The sequence below is a fragment of the Strix uralensis genome, chromosome 7, assembly GCF_047716275.1.
Source record: "Strix uralensis isolate ZFMK-TIS-50842 chromosome 7, bStrUra1, whole genome shotgun sequence".
Lineage (NCBI taxonomy): Eukaryota > Metazoa > Chordata > Aves > Strigiformes > Strigidae > Strix > Strix uralensis.
The window spans coordinates 39,792,921-39,808,125 of record NC_133978.1 but is presented as its reverse complement, the minus strand read 5'-3'; the positions used below and the strand labels follow the sequence as shown (position 1 = coordinate 39,808,125).

At 38.5% G+C, this 15,205-nt stretch overlaps 1 protein-coding gene across 4 annotated transcripts in view; it reads right to left on the bottom strand.

Annotated features, from left to right (window-relative positions):
• The window catches only part of DOCK1 (dedicator of cytokinesis 1), a 312,454-nt gene that overhangs the window by 270,273 nt on the left and 26,976 nt on the right, over window positions 1-15,205 (bottom strand). For all 4 annotated transcript variants that reach the window (XM_074875532.1, XM_074875533.1, XM_074875534.1 and 1 more), the window contains 8 exons: window positions 13,384-13,424; window positions 11,309-11,364; window positions 9,618-9,714; window positions 6,026-6,174; window positions 2,719-2,854; window positions 1,391-1,548; window positions 750-831; window positions 177-312 (listed from right to left, as the gene is read on the bottom strand). In XM_074875532.1, the coding sequence (XP_074731633.1) occupies window positions 177-312; window positions 750-831; window positions 1,391-1,548; window positions 2,719-2,854; window positions 6,026-6,174; window positions 9,618-9,714; window positions 11,309-11,364; window positions 13,384-13,424 (855 nt within the window). The remainder of the gene's footprint in view (window positions 1-176; window positions 313-749; window positions 832-1,390; window positions 1,549-2,718; window positions 2,855-6,025; window positions 6,175-9,617; window positions 9,715-11,308; window positions 11,365-13,383; window positions 13,425-15,205) is intronic.

The window sequence follows — 15,205 nt, the reverse complement described above, 5'->3', positions numbered from 1 at the left end:
GCAAATAACCTTTGGCATCTCCAGCCAACACAAGTCCTGGAAGCGACAGTAAATTCTACAATACAGCAGTCTGATTAAATTTGGAACAATTTTGAGTTTATACACCCCCACGGGAGTTTCACACATCCTACACAAGAATACAACGTGATATAGGCAAATATAGTGCAGAGAGTTACCTGCTACTCCAAAAGGTCGCCGCAGCCCAGAGGTTAGTTTTCTTGTGTTGTTGTCCCTCAGCTCCATTCTGCCCACTCGCACAATCTGACAGACAAAACTGATTTTCTCTCTTTTCAGGTCTTTGCTGCCCAGGTCCTAGAAATAGTAGTTTCTTCAGATTACTTTATAATAATTGAATTTCAAGTTCCATTTGAATAGGCAGAAGGTTTGCTGCTCAGAGTTTGCCTTCGCCATGCTAGCCTCCAGCACCAAGGCAAAGTGTTCTCAGAGTAAAGGAGTTTTTGTAACAGTACTTAACTGTCTTATCTTGACTTCTGTGTAAGTTAATTGCTCAGGAGGCCAAATCATTTCTAGTAAGCTAAAACATTAAAGCGCAGCTTTGATTTTAGCCAGGTGTTGAGAATATTTAGCAGTCACTTATGAGAGATGTCTCATGTGAGCCTTCCCCAAGATCATTACCTGCAGAGGTAACTCCATGCTGTTTACATACAGATGATTACATTCCTCATTATTCACAAGCTATGGAAAAAGTGCTTTAAAATTTGCCAGCGGAACCGAGCGCACACACTTACAGTGAATACTGCTCGAAGGTTATGCAATCTGTCTATATCTTTGGGGAGTCCACAGCTTGACCATCGCACCAAGTAGTTCTCACTGAAAGAACAATATTTTGAGGACTTTTTGTTTAAATGGCTTCCTTTAGCATAAGGATATAAAATCAACCTCAGAATTTACAGAAGACTACTTTAACCCAATCTACTTATCCCAAACAAATTAATATTTACTTAGTGGAGAGCTGGCATTTCCCTTTGTGTATATCATCTATAAAAAGAAAGCAACTCCTCAGCAACAAAGCGTAAGAATTTCTTTAAGGAGGCAGAGCATGTAGAAATTGAACTCTCAGATTAGTGCCAAGGCTGCTGCTAAGCATGGCTACACAGCCTTGCAGGTGCAGTCACGTCTCATTTAAGCTCTGCACTTGGGGAACCACAGGCACACTGTGACGAGCAACAGCGTGATCCCAGAACCTACCCGAGGTGAAGAGGCTTGCCTGATGCTGTGCTGAACACCCTGACGAAGTGCTGCTGCACTGTTCCTTCCCAGATCACCCTGTCCTACACTTTCACAGAAATCTGACCTTCATAAGCCCTCCCACCCCACTACTATAACTGAGTAAGCACAGATTAGGGAGTACACTCAGGAGTACACTAACCTGATAAATTTTGATTCCAGTGGATCATACAGAGACATCAGGACTTCAGCATCTTCTCCTATTTTACAGACTACATTTTTTAAATTCACAAATAAAGCAAATGAAGGAGTGGCAGCAAACTTGGCTTGTCTGTTGATATCAATATTCTGTTTCTGAGACTGTAATTCAAGAACAGAAGAAACTTCAGTTTAACTTAGCCTAACAACATCCAACCGCTATAAAACTTTCCTAAAACCTTTCAGACAGAAGAGGGGCTCTCTGTTGATCACTCCTGTGATCTTTGTTTATATTAAGATTTATGTCAGATTGCCTTTTCTGGATCTGTCTTGAAGTGCCACACCATAAAGAAAAGAAAAAAAAAAAAAAAGGAGGTGTCTTCACTTATTAAAAAGAGGGCTAAACAAATGAAGGAAAAGACAGAGCCTCAAATATACCTGACCAAAAGAAACAGAAGTTTGTTCTTTGCTTTGTCTGATGTTTTTCTGACAGGTTGCCCAGAAAACAGGAGAGAAAACAGTGCCATTTCTACAGGTTACCCACCCCTCGGACTTTAGTTCCCATAAACTTTCCACAAACTACTTTATCTAGGCAGAAGGAAGGAATGCACATGGGACAAAAAGGAAACTGGCTGAGGCAGGGACAAAGAAACAACTCTGGATGCAAAAAATGCAACAGTTCAAATCCCGTTTAAACTGGTGTATTTTTACACCAAGTTCAATAAGGGCTGCAAGGGTGTGTATGGCCCATTACAACTCAACAGGATGCAGCAACTCATTAAGTTGCATTAACACACTCATGAGCAGCTCCTCAGGAATACCATGCTCCACTAACTGCTGCTGACACGGGCAGGGCTCCTTACACCAGAAGTGTTCTTCCTTTTAAAAATAAGGATTTGAATTGCAAACAAGCTGCTTCTTCAAGTCTGGGAATGTCTTTAAATTTGTGCCTTGTATTTCAACAAACAAGTTTTTAGGATTGGCATACAGAAATCATACAAACATAATGAGGACCTTATTCTACTTGATTCTCAAAAATAAGCTCTCACGACAAACCTAACATACAGACCTGCCACATATGTGTCTCTGGTATTAACCTACAAATGTAGTCAACTCATTGATATAGGTCTTAACCATAAATTCTACTAAGCCCTTTAAAGTATGAAAGACAATTAAACAGCCCAAGACATACAAGTTCTTAAAAATATTTAAGCCTGATGAGTCTTCATAAACATATCAAATTCTTCATTACCAACGCTAAAAATAACAGTCACCTAGTTAGTTTAGTCTTATGTTTCAAAGGGAAAAACTGCAGTGCATAGTCTATCTTACTTTTTCCTCCTGCAGCCTCTCTTCAACTTGCTTGGAAGCTATTTCATGTGCTCTGAAAAGGCTAATCGTGCTGGTCTGCTCTGGGTCCAAAATATTGCCATCTTCATCTCTAACAACCAGATCTAAATCAAGAATTCTAAACAAACCAAAAAATAGGCTTGTGAATGAACAGTGCTCAAATAAATGCTTAAAAAACACCTGCCAAGTATTTAACATTAAAGTCATGCACACCTGCCATATGATAGAAAAAAAAATTATTTGATAAACAATAAAACATTTTAACATGTCACCAATCCTGGAGATAACCATCCCTGGCTGGAAGTTACTTTTTTCCCACGGCACAGAAAGAACCGATGTAAATGAAATAGCAGAACAGCTGGAGAAGTAATTTCTTAAACAACTAAATTTGCAAGAGACTTTGTCTCCTCCTCTGATTCATCTGACAGTTTGAACAAACAACTACTACAGTCACACCACATGCAAATTGGTCAGTTCATTTCGTCTCACTCCACGTTCTCCTCCAAAGCAAGCATATTCATATTTTAGCAAAAACCGGCAAGATGCAAGGCAGCGTACGTTGTTTCCCTTTATTTAAAGCAGAAGCCAGATTTCTGTCAGCAGGGTGTTAACGTCCATGATTACCTTCCACAGAGAGGAAGGCTTCTGCCATAATCAAATCCAGTCTTCGGAAAGACCTTTCGCATTTCTCCATGTTAGTACAGTGCTGGCAGCAGAACCAAGGATTAAAACAAAAAAGTCAGGTCTAGGTTGATCTGCATTTCTCTACCTATCTTCCCTAAGACTGACCTCCTCACCTCCGTTCCAGTATATATGGGCCCTATTTTCTTCTTCTAACTCTGTAGTCACCTCTCATGATGGAGCTGCTGCAACTTTGGTTTTGAAATAGGTTTGATCAATGAGCTTAAATCAAACTTGCAGCATCTAATGAGCCACACAGAGATTTGTGGTTTATCTGAGAGTAAGTTCCCTTTGGACACGGCCTGCAATCACCTGAAAAGATGAACATGAGCCGTGGCAGAAGACGACATGTTTCGTGTACTTAGAGGATCACTCCTCACACCTCTCCCTGACAAGAGGGGAAACCTGGAGGTGTCAAAGCAAGCCTTGAGCTGGCTCAATACACAGACCCCTCCAATTAATTGCACTGCATTAATTCAAAGGTGGATGAACATCACTCATACAAGCTGCAGAGTGCAGGTGGAAGCTTATTAAGCAATACCTCCTAAACTCTGCTCTGTAACTGGATCCAGTCACCACAAAACTCTCTTAAGCATCCCTGGAACACCAAGCTCCCAGATGAATTTTCTAGTGAGAAAATGTTTCATCATTGAAAGCAATCAGAAAAGCAGACAAAATCATCTTGCTCCTCCCTACTACTGTTTCCTGGACAGCAGCCACAGCAGGAGATAAACCCACTGATCGCTCGTATCGCAACTGCCAGCCCCGGAGGAACAGAAGCAGAGTCCTTCCGTAGGAGACGCCCGCCTGGACCAGAAGAAAAGGTACCTCAGAAATTCAGAGAAAGACTAATCCCCCAGCCTACTACACACCAACAGGACAAGAACGTTTGCACAGACTGTCAAATAAATAGAAGCAAGCACTCCTTTGATTTAATTTCTTTGATTTATCCTTTAACTTGCAAATGATGCTTGGGAAAAAAAAAAATGAATTTTTTTCCTAAGTGTCCCAGTTACAGATTTTTGCAGCTGAACAAAAAACATGTTTTCACAACAAAATTACCTGACCCAATTTCAGGAAAACATTAAAAATACAAATTCATGAGACCATTTTTACTTCCTCTGTTATTTTGACAACATGCAGTAAAATTGCTGTCTTTATTTATAGAAAAAACCTTATTTACAAATCAGTATTTCACAAAACAGGAAAAGTTAGGATATGATTAGATCAGAAAACATTTATAAAATGCATAATGAATTCATTCTGTCTGGATATTGAAATCATCATTTGTGCTTATTTTAGACAAAAGTGAATGTATGACTACATTAGAAACATATGGTATCTTTCAGTTGTGAGTATTTACTCAGAAGTTCAAATTCACTTCCCTCCTGTACTCCACAGAGAATGGTCTGATCACTTAATTAGTCCATCAGAACATTATGAATATAAAGCACAGCACAAGATGTTCCATTGTATTTGAACACTGAGCATCTGGAGGTTATTCAGAGTAACTTTAACCAACTCCTTAGCCAGATGGTAAAATACAGTAGCCAAACAAATAATATCAACAACATCTGGTTAATTGTCTACTGAGGTACAACAGTCCATATCTTGGATTATAAATGCTAATTACTAACTGAATGCAGTTACTGATGATATTTTTTTTTTAAATCACAGCTTTTGCTGATAAAGTGCATGAACAGAAATACTGCAAATTTGGCAGTTCTTAAGGAATATAACACAAATAGCTGAAATCTGATGAGTTATTTACATCACAAGGGATTTAAAGACTGGTTTGCTGAAAACTTTTTCAGTCCCCAGGTGCACAGTACTACAACACTGTCTCTTAATATTCAAAACAGTGCTTCAAATAATTTCCTGACTGAAGATTTTCAATTAAAATGGCAAGTCATAACTGTAAAGACAACTTTTAACCTAAACCTGTATTTTTAAAAATTTTCCTTAGATCCAGACCACTGTTTGGAGAGCTAATATGTCTGAATCACTAACATATCTAACATATGCAACCTATATTGCTGTCTTTTTTTTTTTTTAAATATTGCCTTCACAATTTCCCTCCTCTTCTGTTAAATAGGTACTTTATTAAATCTGTCAATTTTCTGGTACAAGCTGGATACTATAGAAGTAGAGGAACAATGAGCTAAATGATGCTTCTGAGCCAAATCCTTCAACATCACATTACAGCTAAGTGACTTCAGGGCACACGCAGCTGGTGGTGTTGAGAAGGCAACAACTGTTTATGCTGCAGAAGCAAGTAGAGTTTAAATTATATTTTGAACGGAGGCAATACTTGCACTTTTCAATTGACCTTAAAAATTACAACTTCATACCAATATTAAATTGATAATATCATCAAGTGAGTTACATATGGATTCCACTTTACATATTATAATTTGTACTATATTTTAAAGATGTTATATCAACTTCGTTCTTTATCCTGCTATAACAGGACTGTTAACATACTCCTATTACATCTCCATAAATACAGAAATAAAAGAATCCTTCAAGAAGCCATTGACAGCTAACATGTATTGCACAAGCTGATTTGGTTTTAAGCATAAACACTTAGAAAATATTGTTCACAAACCTGTTGCCATAATCAATTTTGGCAGTCACTTTCTTTTTCAGTTCTTTGAGCTCATCTTGGGGTAGGGTCCCAGAGAGTATTTGAGATCTCCACTCAATAAGATCATATATCATGTGCCGTACACTGCAAAACATTTCTCTGTTATCTTGCTGTTTGGAGGAAAAAGATGGGTAGAAGTTAGTTTTGAAGTCTACTGTGCATCTTTTAAATACATATAATAAATTGCAATTATAAAATATGAATTCAAAAGGGTAAGAGTCTATAAATAGCTCTAAATTAGGAGCCTAACTTTCTATAGCATAGAACACTGAATACAAAGAACCTTACAGTCTTCTTTAAAGTATCTAAGTAAGTATAAATGCTTCTGTTTATGTTACCTTAAAACCAGGATCAAGCTGTATTCAGAACAGGCATTCAAGGGAAAGATATCCTTTCCTTGGTTCACAGAGTAACTTTATTCAATGACCCTCTATATCGAGTAGAGCAGGACTAAAAATGGTGCATTTTAACCGCAAGAGGCTCAAGTTCTGCAATACTCCATCTGCAACACATTACAGAATCCTTTTTCCCCCTAGTTAAACCTTCAGAATAACACTTTAAAATTCCTTGGTGTGCAAAGCCGAGCGCATCAGTATCTTAGGAGTCACAGGTAACGTCTGAAGAAAAGTGAAAAGCCAGGAAAGCACTAAGCCTTATATGGGAAGTTAAATGCCTTAATTGTTTATAAAGGCTATATCTATGGATATTAAATAGTGCCAGCAGCATACACAAACTTTCCTTGGCAACATTCAGCTAAACTAGGACATGGGGAGATAAAGTTCCAGACTTACAATGGAAGAAACCTCTTTTCCAAAGTGTTTTCTATATGCATGCCCATACACACATGCATTGAGACAAAAGATCAAATTTTTAACCACAAAACAGAATTTGACACGTTGGTTTAAACCGTGGACAGTGCATATACACATCAATTTTAGCACAAACAAACAAAACTATGCAAAACTGAAGTTGCAGAACAACAGCCTTTCTATTTTTATTGTGAAAGATAATGTCAAGACAAAGACAACGCAGAGGCCCTGAATGCTTTGATCTTACCCAGAAGCGGTCTCTCCTACTGTCTTCATAACCCTCAACATCTAAGCCATTAGTTCAATACACTCTTAAAAAGAATACATATTTCTAAACACCCTACATCAATGAATTATTCAGGCTACACGTAGCTATCTTTCATTCAGACTACACCTAGGCCTCATTTGACTGAGAACAACTGGAATAATTAAATAATGAAAATAAAATTCTCCACTATATATAGAAGACAGCAAAAAGCTGCAGAAGGTGCAGGAAAGGAATATAATGACTCAAAGACTCAGGGAAAAAATATCTAACTGTGAAACTTAAAGACTTCAGTCTGTTCAGATTATCTAAAAGCTGACTTGATTATAGTGTGAGCACCTTCACAGAGAGAAAATAGCCATTATTAAAAGCTCTTTAATGTAGCAGAGAAAGACACAACAGGCACATACGGCTGGAAGATAAATACAGACAAATCCAAACGGGAAAGAGGTTCATGATTTTCAATGCTGCAGGCAATCATAAATAAACTAGTGAGATAAAGAACATGCCACACCCTCTGCTATCTACAAATCGAAACTGAACAGCTAGTCAATATTCAAACACAAATTACGAACTGAATACAGGCAAAAATGTGGCCATTTAATGACTTCTAATATGCAAGATGTGGACAACACAGACTATCTCTCTAGTCTGCAGATTGACCAGTTAGAAACCAGCTACCTCCAGTAAACCAAATCTTCCTTCAAAAGGCAATCCCAGTGCACCAAAGCTCTTTTTGGCAGTTGACCACATGCAATTAATCTAACAGATATCCTTGAGATACAAACTATAAATAAACTCATTAACTGATCTACTTTCTCAGAGTAAAGTTGTAACAGGGACTGGAACCCTTTCTGCTATGGAAGAGAGGCCACTGGTAGCATCACACCTCGCCTGCTCTTGAAGTCAAACAAAGCATTGCAGTATTGTTCAGCTGTTACCATGTCTTCATGGAAGTAAATGCATAATAAATGTGATCTTAAACATTAACGGTTCGAACAAGTGATTCTCACGCCAGGAGAATTTTGTAATTCCCTAAAAGTTACTCCTACAACAAGTGCAACAATGTCTCTTGCTATTCCTCCTTATTTTACATGCACCACAACCAAGTCTTGGCCAATTCTGCAGGTGGTGTTTCTCTGATATTAAGCAGTATCAGATTTCACACTCAGGATAATCCCCCCAAAAAAGACATCAGGGTCAAAATGTAATCCTCCTTGTCCTCAGCAGCACACTGCAGTGGAACCAAGGGCAAAGCTGTTCTCAGTGCCCTCTCTAGACTCTGCTCCTCCTAGTTTGCTTCTGCCTACTTCCTCCTTGCTCCTCAACACTCAACCTCTCTAGTATGACATCACATTAAAGCTCTCTCCAATATATAATCATCTGCTCCTCTTCATGTAAGGTATTATCCTTCATCTCATCTACTGCAACACTACATCACTTCCAGCATACCATGTTTTTAATCTTTACGTTCACGGGTGTGATTAAAAACCACATTAGTCAACACAAACATCTTCATTTCCAGTTAGTGTCCTCCCTACACAGCTTCACTCCTTTGATAGAAGATTTCAAACATACTTATAAGAAAGTGCATTAAACCCTACTTTAAATATAGGACTTTCCTGTTCCCATTTTCTCGTTACAGTGATCTTACCCAACGAGAGCATGAGAAGCCTGAGCTGGGGTACCTTACATCCTACAGCACGTTGTTGCTTTACATCCAAACTGCACTTTTTAAGTGCATGTTTGAACACTCTTTAGAACTTATTTCCGAGCACTTGGCATCTGTGTGGTTTCATGGCTATTTCTGTTATCCCATCTATCAATGAAAATGCTCATTACTTTAAATTTCTAAGAATACAGTCCTATGTGTTTGGAACTTAAGTATATGAAAATAATCAGGTGTGTAACTTCAGGTCAGGATAAATTCAAGCACAAGATTCAATCAACTTCAAGCACAAGAATACTGAGAGGTCAAAAGCCTACACTGATGATTTTTCAAAGGTTTAAGATTACACCCACAAATTCAACATGAAATATTCAATTTTTTTATACTGTAGACCAACAGCCTTAAGAACTGCCCTTAAAACCATTTTCTTCATTTCTTTAATACAATCATATATTAGATGTTTCCAAACATCTTAAAAATCCAACGTATTCTGTATAATAGTACCCCATGAAAAATGGCTCATAATTGGTCAATAAATTATTGCTAGATCAAGGTAACACTCTAAAAAGCTGATTCTGTGCAAGAAATATACAGTATTTGAGAAAACACTCAAAACAAACACTCCTGAGATTTGTGCCTTAACACAGAAGATGCTGAATAGCTTTTCCACACTGAAAGGAGCCTTTAGAAACAGCAACAGAAGTGGAATTTCATTAACAGATCCTTCATACTTCTCACTCTACCTTTCACAGCATCACTCTTTTCATAAACGATATGCTATTGTAAATCTTTTCCTAAATTGATACTTACAACATATAATTGCCGCCATATTATAGACCACTCCCGCAGCGTCGTGGTAACCTCCTGAATCAAGGGGAGCTCATTGGGTATAACTGTTTCGTGTTGTCTTCAGAGGAAGAGAAAAAAATAGTTTGGATTACGTAGTAGTTTTTGGGTAGGATGGCAGCATCATTCCTAAGGAACTGTTCTTTTCCAAAGACAATTCAATAATGACAGGGTTGAAAAATAACATCACTTACTATAAATTTCGAAGTTAGAAGAATATATTATCAGATACAGGAGAAGCAGTGTACGACAGTACAGGCACACGACAAAGGGTACTTTGGTGGGCTCAGACTACGCTACTGAGCTCACACTTCCCCCCCCCCCCCCCCCTTATTTCTATACTCACATGATAAGGATATCAATACATTCCTCACCATACCATTTGTTACTGAGATACTGACTTTACAAGAAGCAACCAAGATGAAAGCCAGATACACACAACAATGCCATGATACCAATGCATAATTGTTTTTCAAAATCTTGCAAAGAAAAATTAAGCATGCCAGTCATTACCATTAAGTTTCTGTATGACTTGTTTTAAAATTACGTGCCATGAAAGTAAGAAACAACAGCTAGATCTTTTAATATTTCAGAAGTAGGGTACTTAAAGGCAGTTTTGTAATCAGCAAGAAAGATGTCATTATGCAGCAATCTCATGATTAGTAGTTTTATCATTTACATATTTAACAGTGTATAAAAATAAATCGGGCACAAAGGAATAAAATATTTTAATCCTGTTTCACTCCATTTCATATGTGGCTAATTATTTATTAATTCCACTCCACTTTTTTTCCCTGGCATTTCGTTGGGGTTTTTTTCCTGTTTTTTAACTAAACTTTTCTATCAATATTAAGAACTTTTACATGCATGTCCAGCAAAGCTGATTTGATATATAAATATCTGAACTTGAACAGCTGTTAAATAACAAAAAACAGCCCCAACTTAGTGTCACACATATCAGGAAAGGGAGCAGAACCACAAAATGAACAATTTGACAGAACTCAGAGCAGAACCACAAAATGAACAATTTGACAGAACTCAGAGCAGAACCACAAAATGAACAATTTGACAGAACTCAGTAAGGTAGAAAACAATGCCTGGATAATGGCTTTCAGCAAGGAGTTCAGTCCACAAGACTTACTAAAGACAGAATTAAGAAATTACTTAAATTTCATCTGCATAGAAGAAAGGTATCTTATATCAAAGGCCTCTTTTAATATACCAGGCAGAAGCCATAAGACTCAAGGGCTGGAAGAAAAAAGTTGGGAAAGCTGAAATTAGAACTGAAGCAGGGGGCAGGGAGGGGAGGAAGTTAATCTAGGTAATTATCAGTCGAGAGAGCAAGAAAAGTTATAGAGAAAAATGGTAAATTATTAATTCTTCTGAAACATTTACATTAATACAAAGAAGGTTATGCTTTAGCTCAACTATACGATGATGCAGCTAAGGACAGTACTAGCCAGAAGCACTGCTGATGACAGCACCTTTGAACTTGATGAGTTACCAATTTAAAATATTTTTTAAGAGAACCACACACATTTTCATCATCAGCCACTTAACTAACTGGAAACAACTGTAAGTTTTCTGATAATACAGAGAAATTATAGTGATACAAATAGGAAAATAGGTTTTCATTATTTTCAAACCAAACTTACCCTTTGCCTTCAACTATTGCTTCCTTAAGATATATATAGGAGGCGGGAAATATGCCCTTTGAGAGGGAAGGAGAGGAAAAAATGTTTTAAATAACCAGTTTCACATAACATATTGTATCTATTACCTAAAAAAAAAAAAAAGAGTCAAGACACATTTCCGGGTCTGCAGAGCCATTCACATCCTCTTAAACATCAGAATGGTTGTGTTGTGGTGTTTTGTTTTTTTTTTTTTAATGTACATTTAAATCTTGCATGTCCTTTCAAGAAGGTGTTATTGTAACCTTAGGTTTAAAACCACTTATTTGCTATCTTCAAAATATTAAAGAAAACAGCAGAGACACCCTGTCATAAGCAGCCCTGCAAAGGGGTGGTTCCTCCCCCAGTTCAAGGTACAGTTTGCCCCAATTCTCCAGGTCCCTGGATGATTATACACAGATGCAAATTAAGACAGATTTCCTTTTGAAAGTGTCAAAGACAGATGGTTTTACATGGTCCTACTCCAAAATGACTTTTTGCCTGTAACCCAGGTCCGCTGCTTGCTCTTCCTCACATCTAACAAAGCTTTCTAACCCTGCTAGAAGATGTTGCTTCTGTTCCCAAAGTGTCTTCTCCAGTGTTTCCAGTTCAAATAAACACTACATGAGAACGGGCAGCATAAAGGGCTGCCTTGCTGTGAAATAAATGGGCACGTGCACACCCAGGACACAGGCATCCTGCGCTGCAACCCATCGCACACAGACTATACATAACGTAGTGTCTTCTACTGCCAACCTAGTGTAGGTGCTACAAGTCAAAACCCTCTTCAACAGCCAGTACAGAAAAAGATCAGTACTGCCTTTTCTGAAAAAAAAAAAATGTTCTAAATTTATCTTGAGATCCCAGAAACACAATAATATTCTCAAAATAGTGTAAACTCATATTAAAAAAATTCAAGTCTGAGAAAGTAAGTTCCTCCACCTAACCCTCTGAGGTAGTAACTCAGTTTTCTTACCATCTAGGAATGCAAAAAAGGAAATTCTCTAGAAAACTACAGAAACTGGGGGGGTAGGGGGTGGGGGTGTCTTTTTCTCCCAGTAAAAAAAAAATATCATTACATTTAGCAGCAGTCAGACAAATGCAGCAACACGTGGAATTAACTTAAGCCAAGAAGAATGTGTAATTGCTTCTTAGGCTGTACAAGGCATGTTCATGAAATATTTAGTGTATTTCCAAAAAAAGAAAAAATCAAAATAGACGAGAAAAAACACAGAACAGGCCTGGTTAGGAAATGGGTGGGACGAACCACACAGCTCAGCTTTGTACTTTTAGATGTGCAGACACAACTCAAAATGCACCTCTGTAGGCAAACATTACATTTTAAGTGTTTAAGCGAAAGAAGAAGCAAAACCAGAAGTCGTTTAATTCCGGTTAATTACTACTATAAAGTAAAATGCTCAAAAAATAAAACACAATGTTACAACCAGTATTTGTGCTGTTTCCTTTTTATTTCAGAAAGGCTGCTATAAACAGCAACCCTTTATGCACACTGAAAGCCTAACAACTAGGCAAAATTACACTGCAGAAGATTAATCCCCCTCTTGCAGAGAACGACTGAAAATCACAATGTAGATCTCCGTATCACTTTCCAAGATGCAATTGCGTTTTACGAGTAATACATTATTTAACAGACAGTGAAGCAAAGTGTCAGCTTCTAAACAGATCAACTAGAACATAAAGTTCTGAACTTTTTAGTGAGGCAAAGACTCTGGTACACCAGTTACTGCAGAAAACAAGCTGATGCACATAAAGCCATCTACAGTGACTGTACGTACATAAACCCTTAAATTGAAAAATATAGATACGCAACTCAGCTTGTAGGCCTTGCTAAAATAAGTTTTGGTTAAGATGAAAAATTCACATTTACCAGAGGCTGAGACTACACACCAGCAGTTATTAGAGATCAGGGGACACACGCTGGATCGCTCCCCTACAGCACCATAAGACATGCCGGAGATCTCCGCTATAACAACACATGCAACGCCATAATACATCTCTGTCCAAGAGAAAAATGAGCACTCTGCTCTGGCGACACTTACCTTCTTGGATTTTTTTCGTAGTGTATAACCTCTGTACCAACCTAGGAAGGAAAAAGAGAAAAAGCATTAAAAAGTTCATTAATGTCACCTACCAGCTGTTCCTTCTCAGCTCAACAGCACCTTAACATGGTTTCTGATTGTGCTTCACCCCCGCCAACGTGCACACGCACACTCCACCTGAATTTAAATTCTCTACAGGATTAATACCCCGGCTAAAAGAAATCTTCTTGGAAGCTATAAAAATCAGAGTGATGAGGATCAAACTGATGGAGAAGACTACGTGACAGAGATGGCATTTTACATGATGTGTTTAGTTGTCATTCATTTAAACTTAATTACTAATTTACCAACATAAAACCAACTTTAGAGCATTAATTTTACAAAAATGTACTGTTTGATCAGTTGGATGTTAAAACCTATTTAAGTTCCACAAACGCAAGTTTCCAAATGTAGATCAGCCGTTTGTCATCTCAGCAGAAAACAAGACTACTTTGGGATTTATGATTCACACATCAAAACATAAGAGCAAGGAGCCCTGCAGCCCTAATTCAACACGAGGCAGCAAACACCCACCCCGCAGCAGCCCCGATGCCGCATGATTATTCAGCCTGTGCCACGCTCCAAGGCAGGCGGCTGTGCCTGGAAAACCATCTCATTTATCGTGCCCCCAGTTCACGACACATCTGCAAGCAATCACCATTACAGCTTTTAGTGTTTCTCCAGCCATCCCACTTCAGTGCGACTGGATAACCAAAGCAAAAACAAAACCCTACAAACTACAGTCATTTTGCCTCATGGAAGAGACCGTGCCAGAGAAAGCAGATGAGATCTTCTGTGCACGCTGTCCCCAGCTCAGCGCTAGCTTGCTTGTCTGCTTGCACTGGGGCTGGTTTATATTTCAGCTTGTCTGGACCATGGCTTGCTCACTCCTTTCTGCTCAGCACCCCAGAGAACCCAAGTGTCCGGAACTGCCCTCTGCAGCTTTTGGAAGATGGAGCCTGGGTGCAATACCATCCCCTCTAGCTCTGCAAAGAGGGTTTTTGTACAGCAAAGCATCCCTCTCCAGAGATCAACATGGGTGAGGATGGGGTGATCACAAAGCAGACGTGGAAAAAAAAAAAAATACAGCCCCACTTCTGGTAATAACAAGGGCAGGAAGAAAGTTCAAGGAAGAAACACACGCTGATAAATTCATTATCTATGCTCTGGGACTAGAAATACAAGTTAAAGTCTCAAGCACACAGGATTTTTCATCTGCTCTCCAGTAGCAAAAAGTAAAATGATTCATCACCTTCACACTGCATCAGAAGCCTATCCTCCGTGATCACTTGGGGATGGTTTGTGCGATCTTCTTTAATCTGGTGTCTACAGCCACCACAGTTCACTTCCCTACAGAGGCTGCAATGGCCTCACATCTTGCTTTTCCATTGCTTTCAGAGCAATATCAACAAAAACTGTTGCTGAAACGACCATGCCCAGTTTCTGGCTCAGGTGCAAAGAAGGCAAAGCGTTTCTGCCAGCTCTTATTCTACTGGCTGAAATCTGTGTACAGACATGCACAGATTTCAATCCTATTAAAAAACTAAATTCCCTCCGTTTTATATGAATAAACCAACATTTTCAAGTTCTGGAGTCTAAACTGATAAGCACCATAACTCTGTACAAACTAAAGAACATACAATCCTATTATCTCAGCCACCTCATTTCTCCCATCTCATCTTCTGTGCTGTCTGACTCGGGACAACCACTGCACCTGCAGATTAAAAAGCCACGTAGCAAAGACAGCTCCTCCCTGCCGAACCTCTGCTTTCTGAAGCTTGGC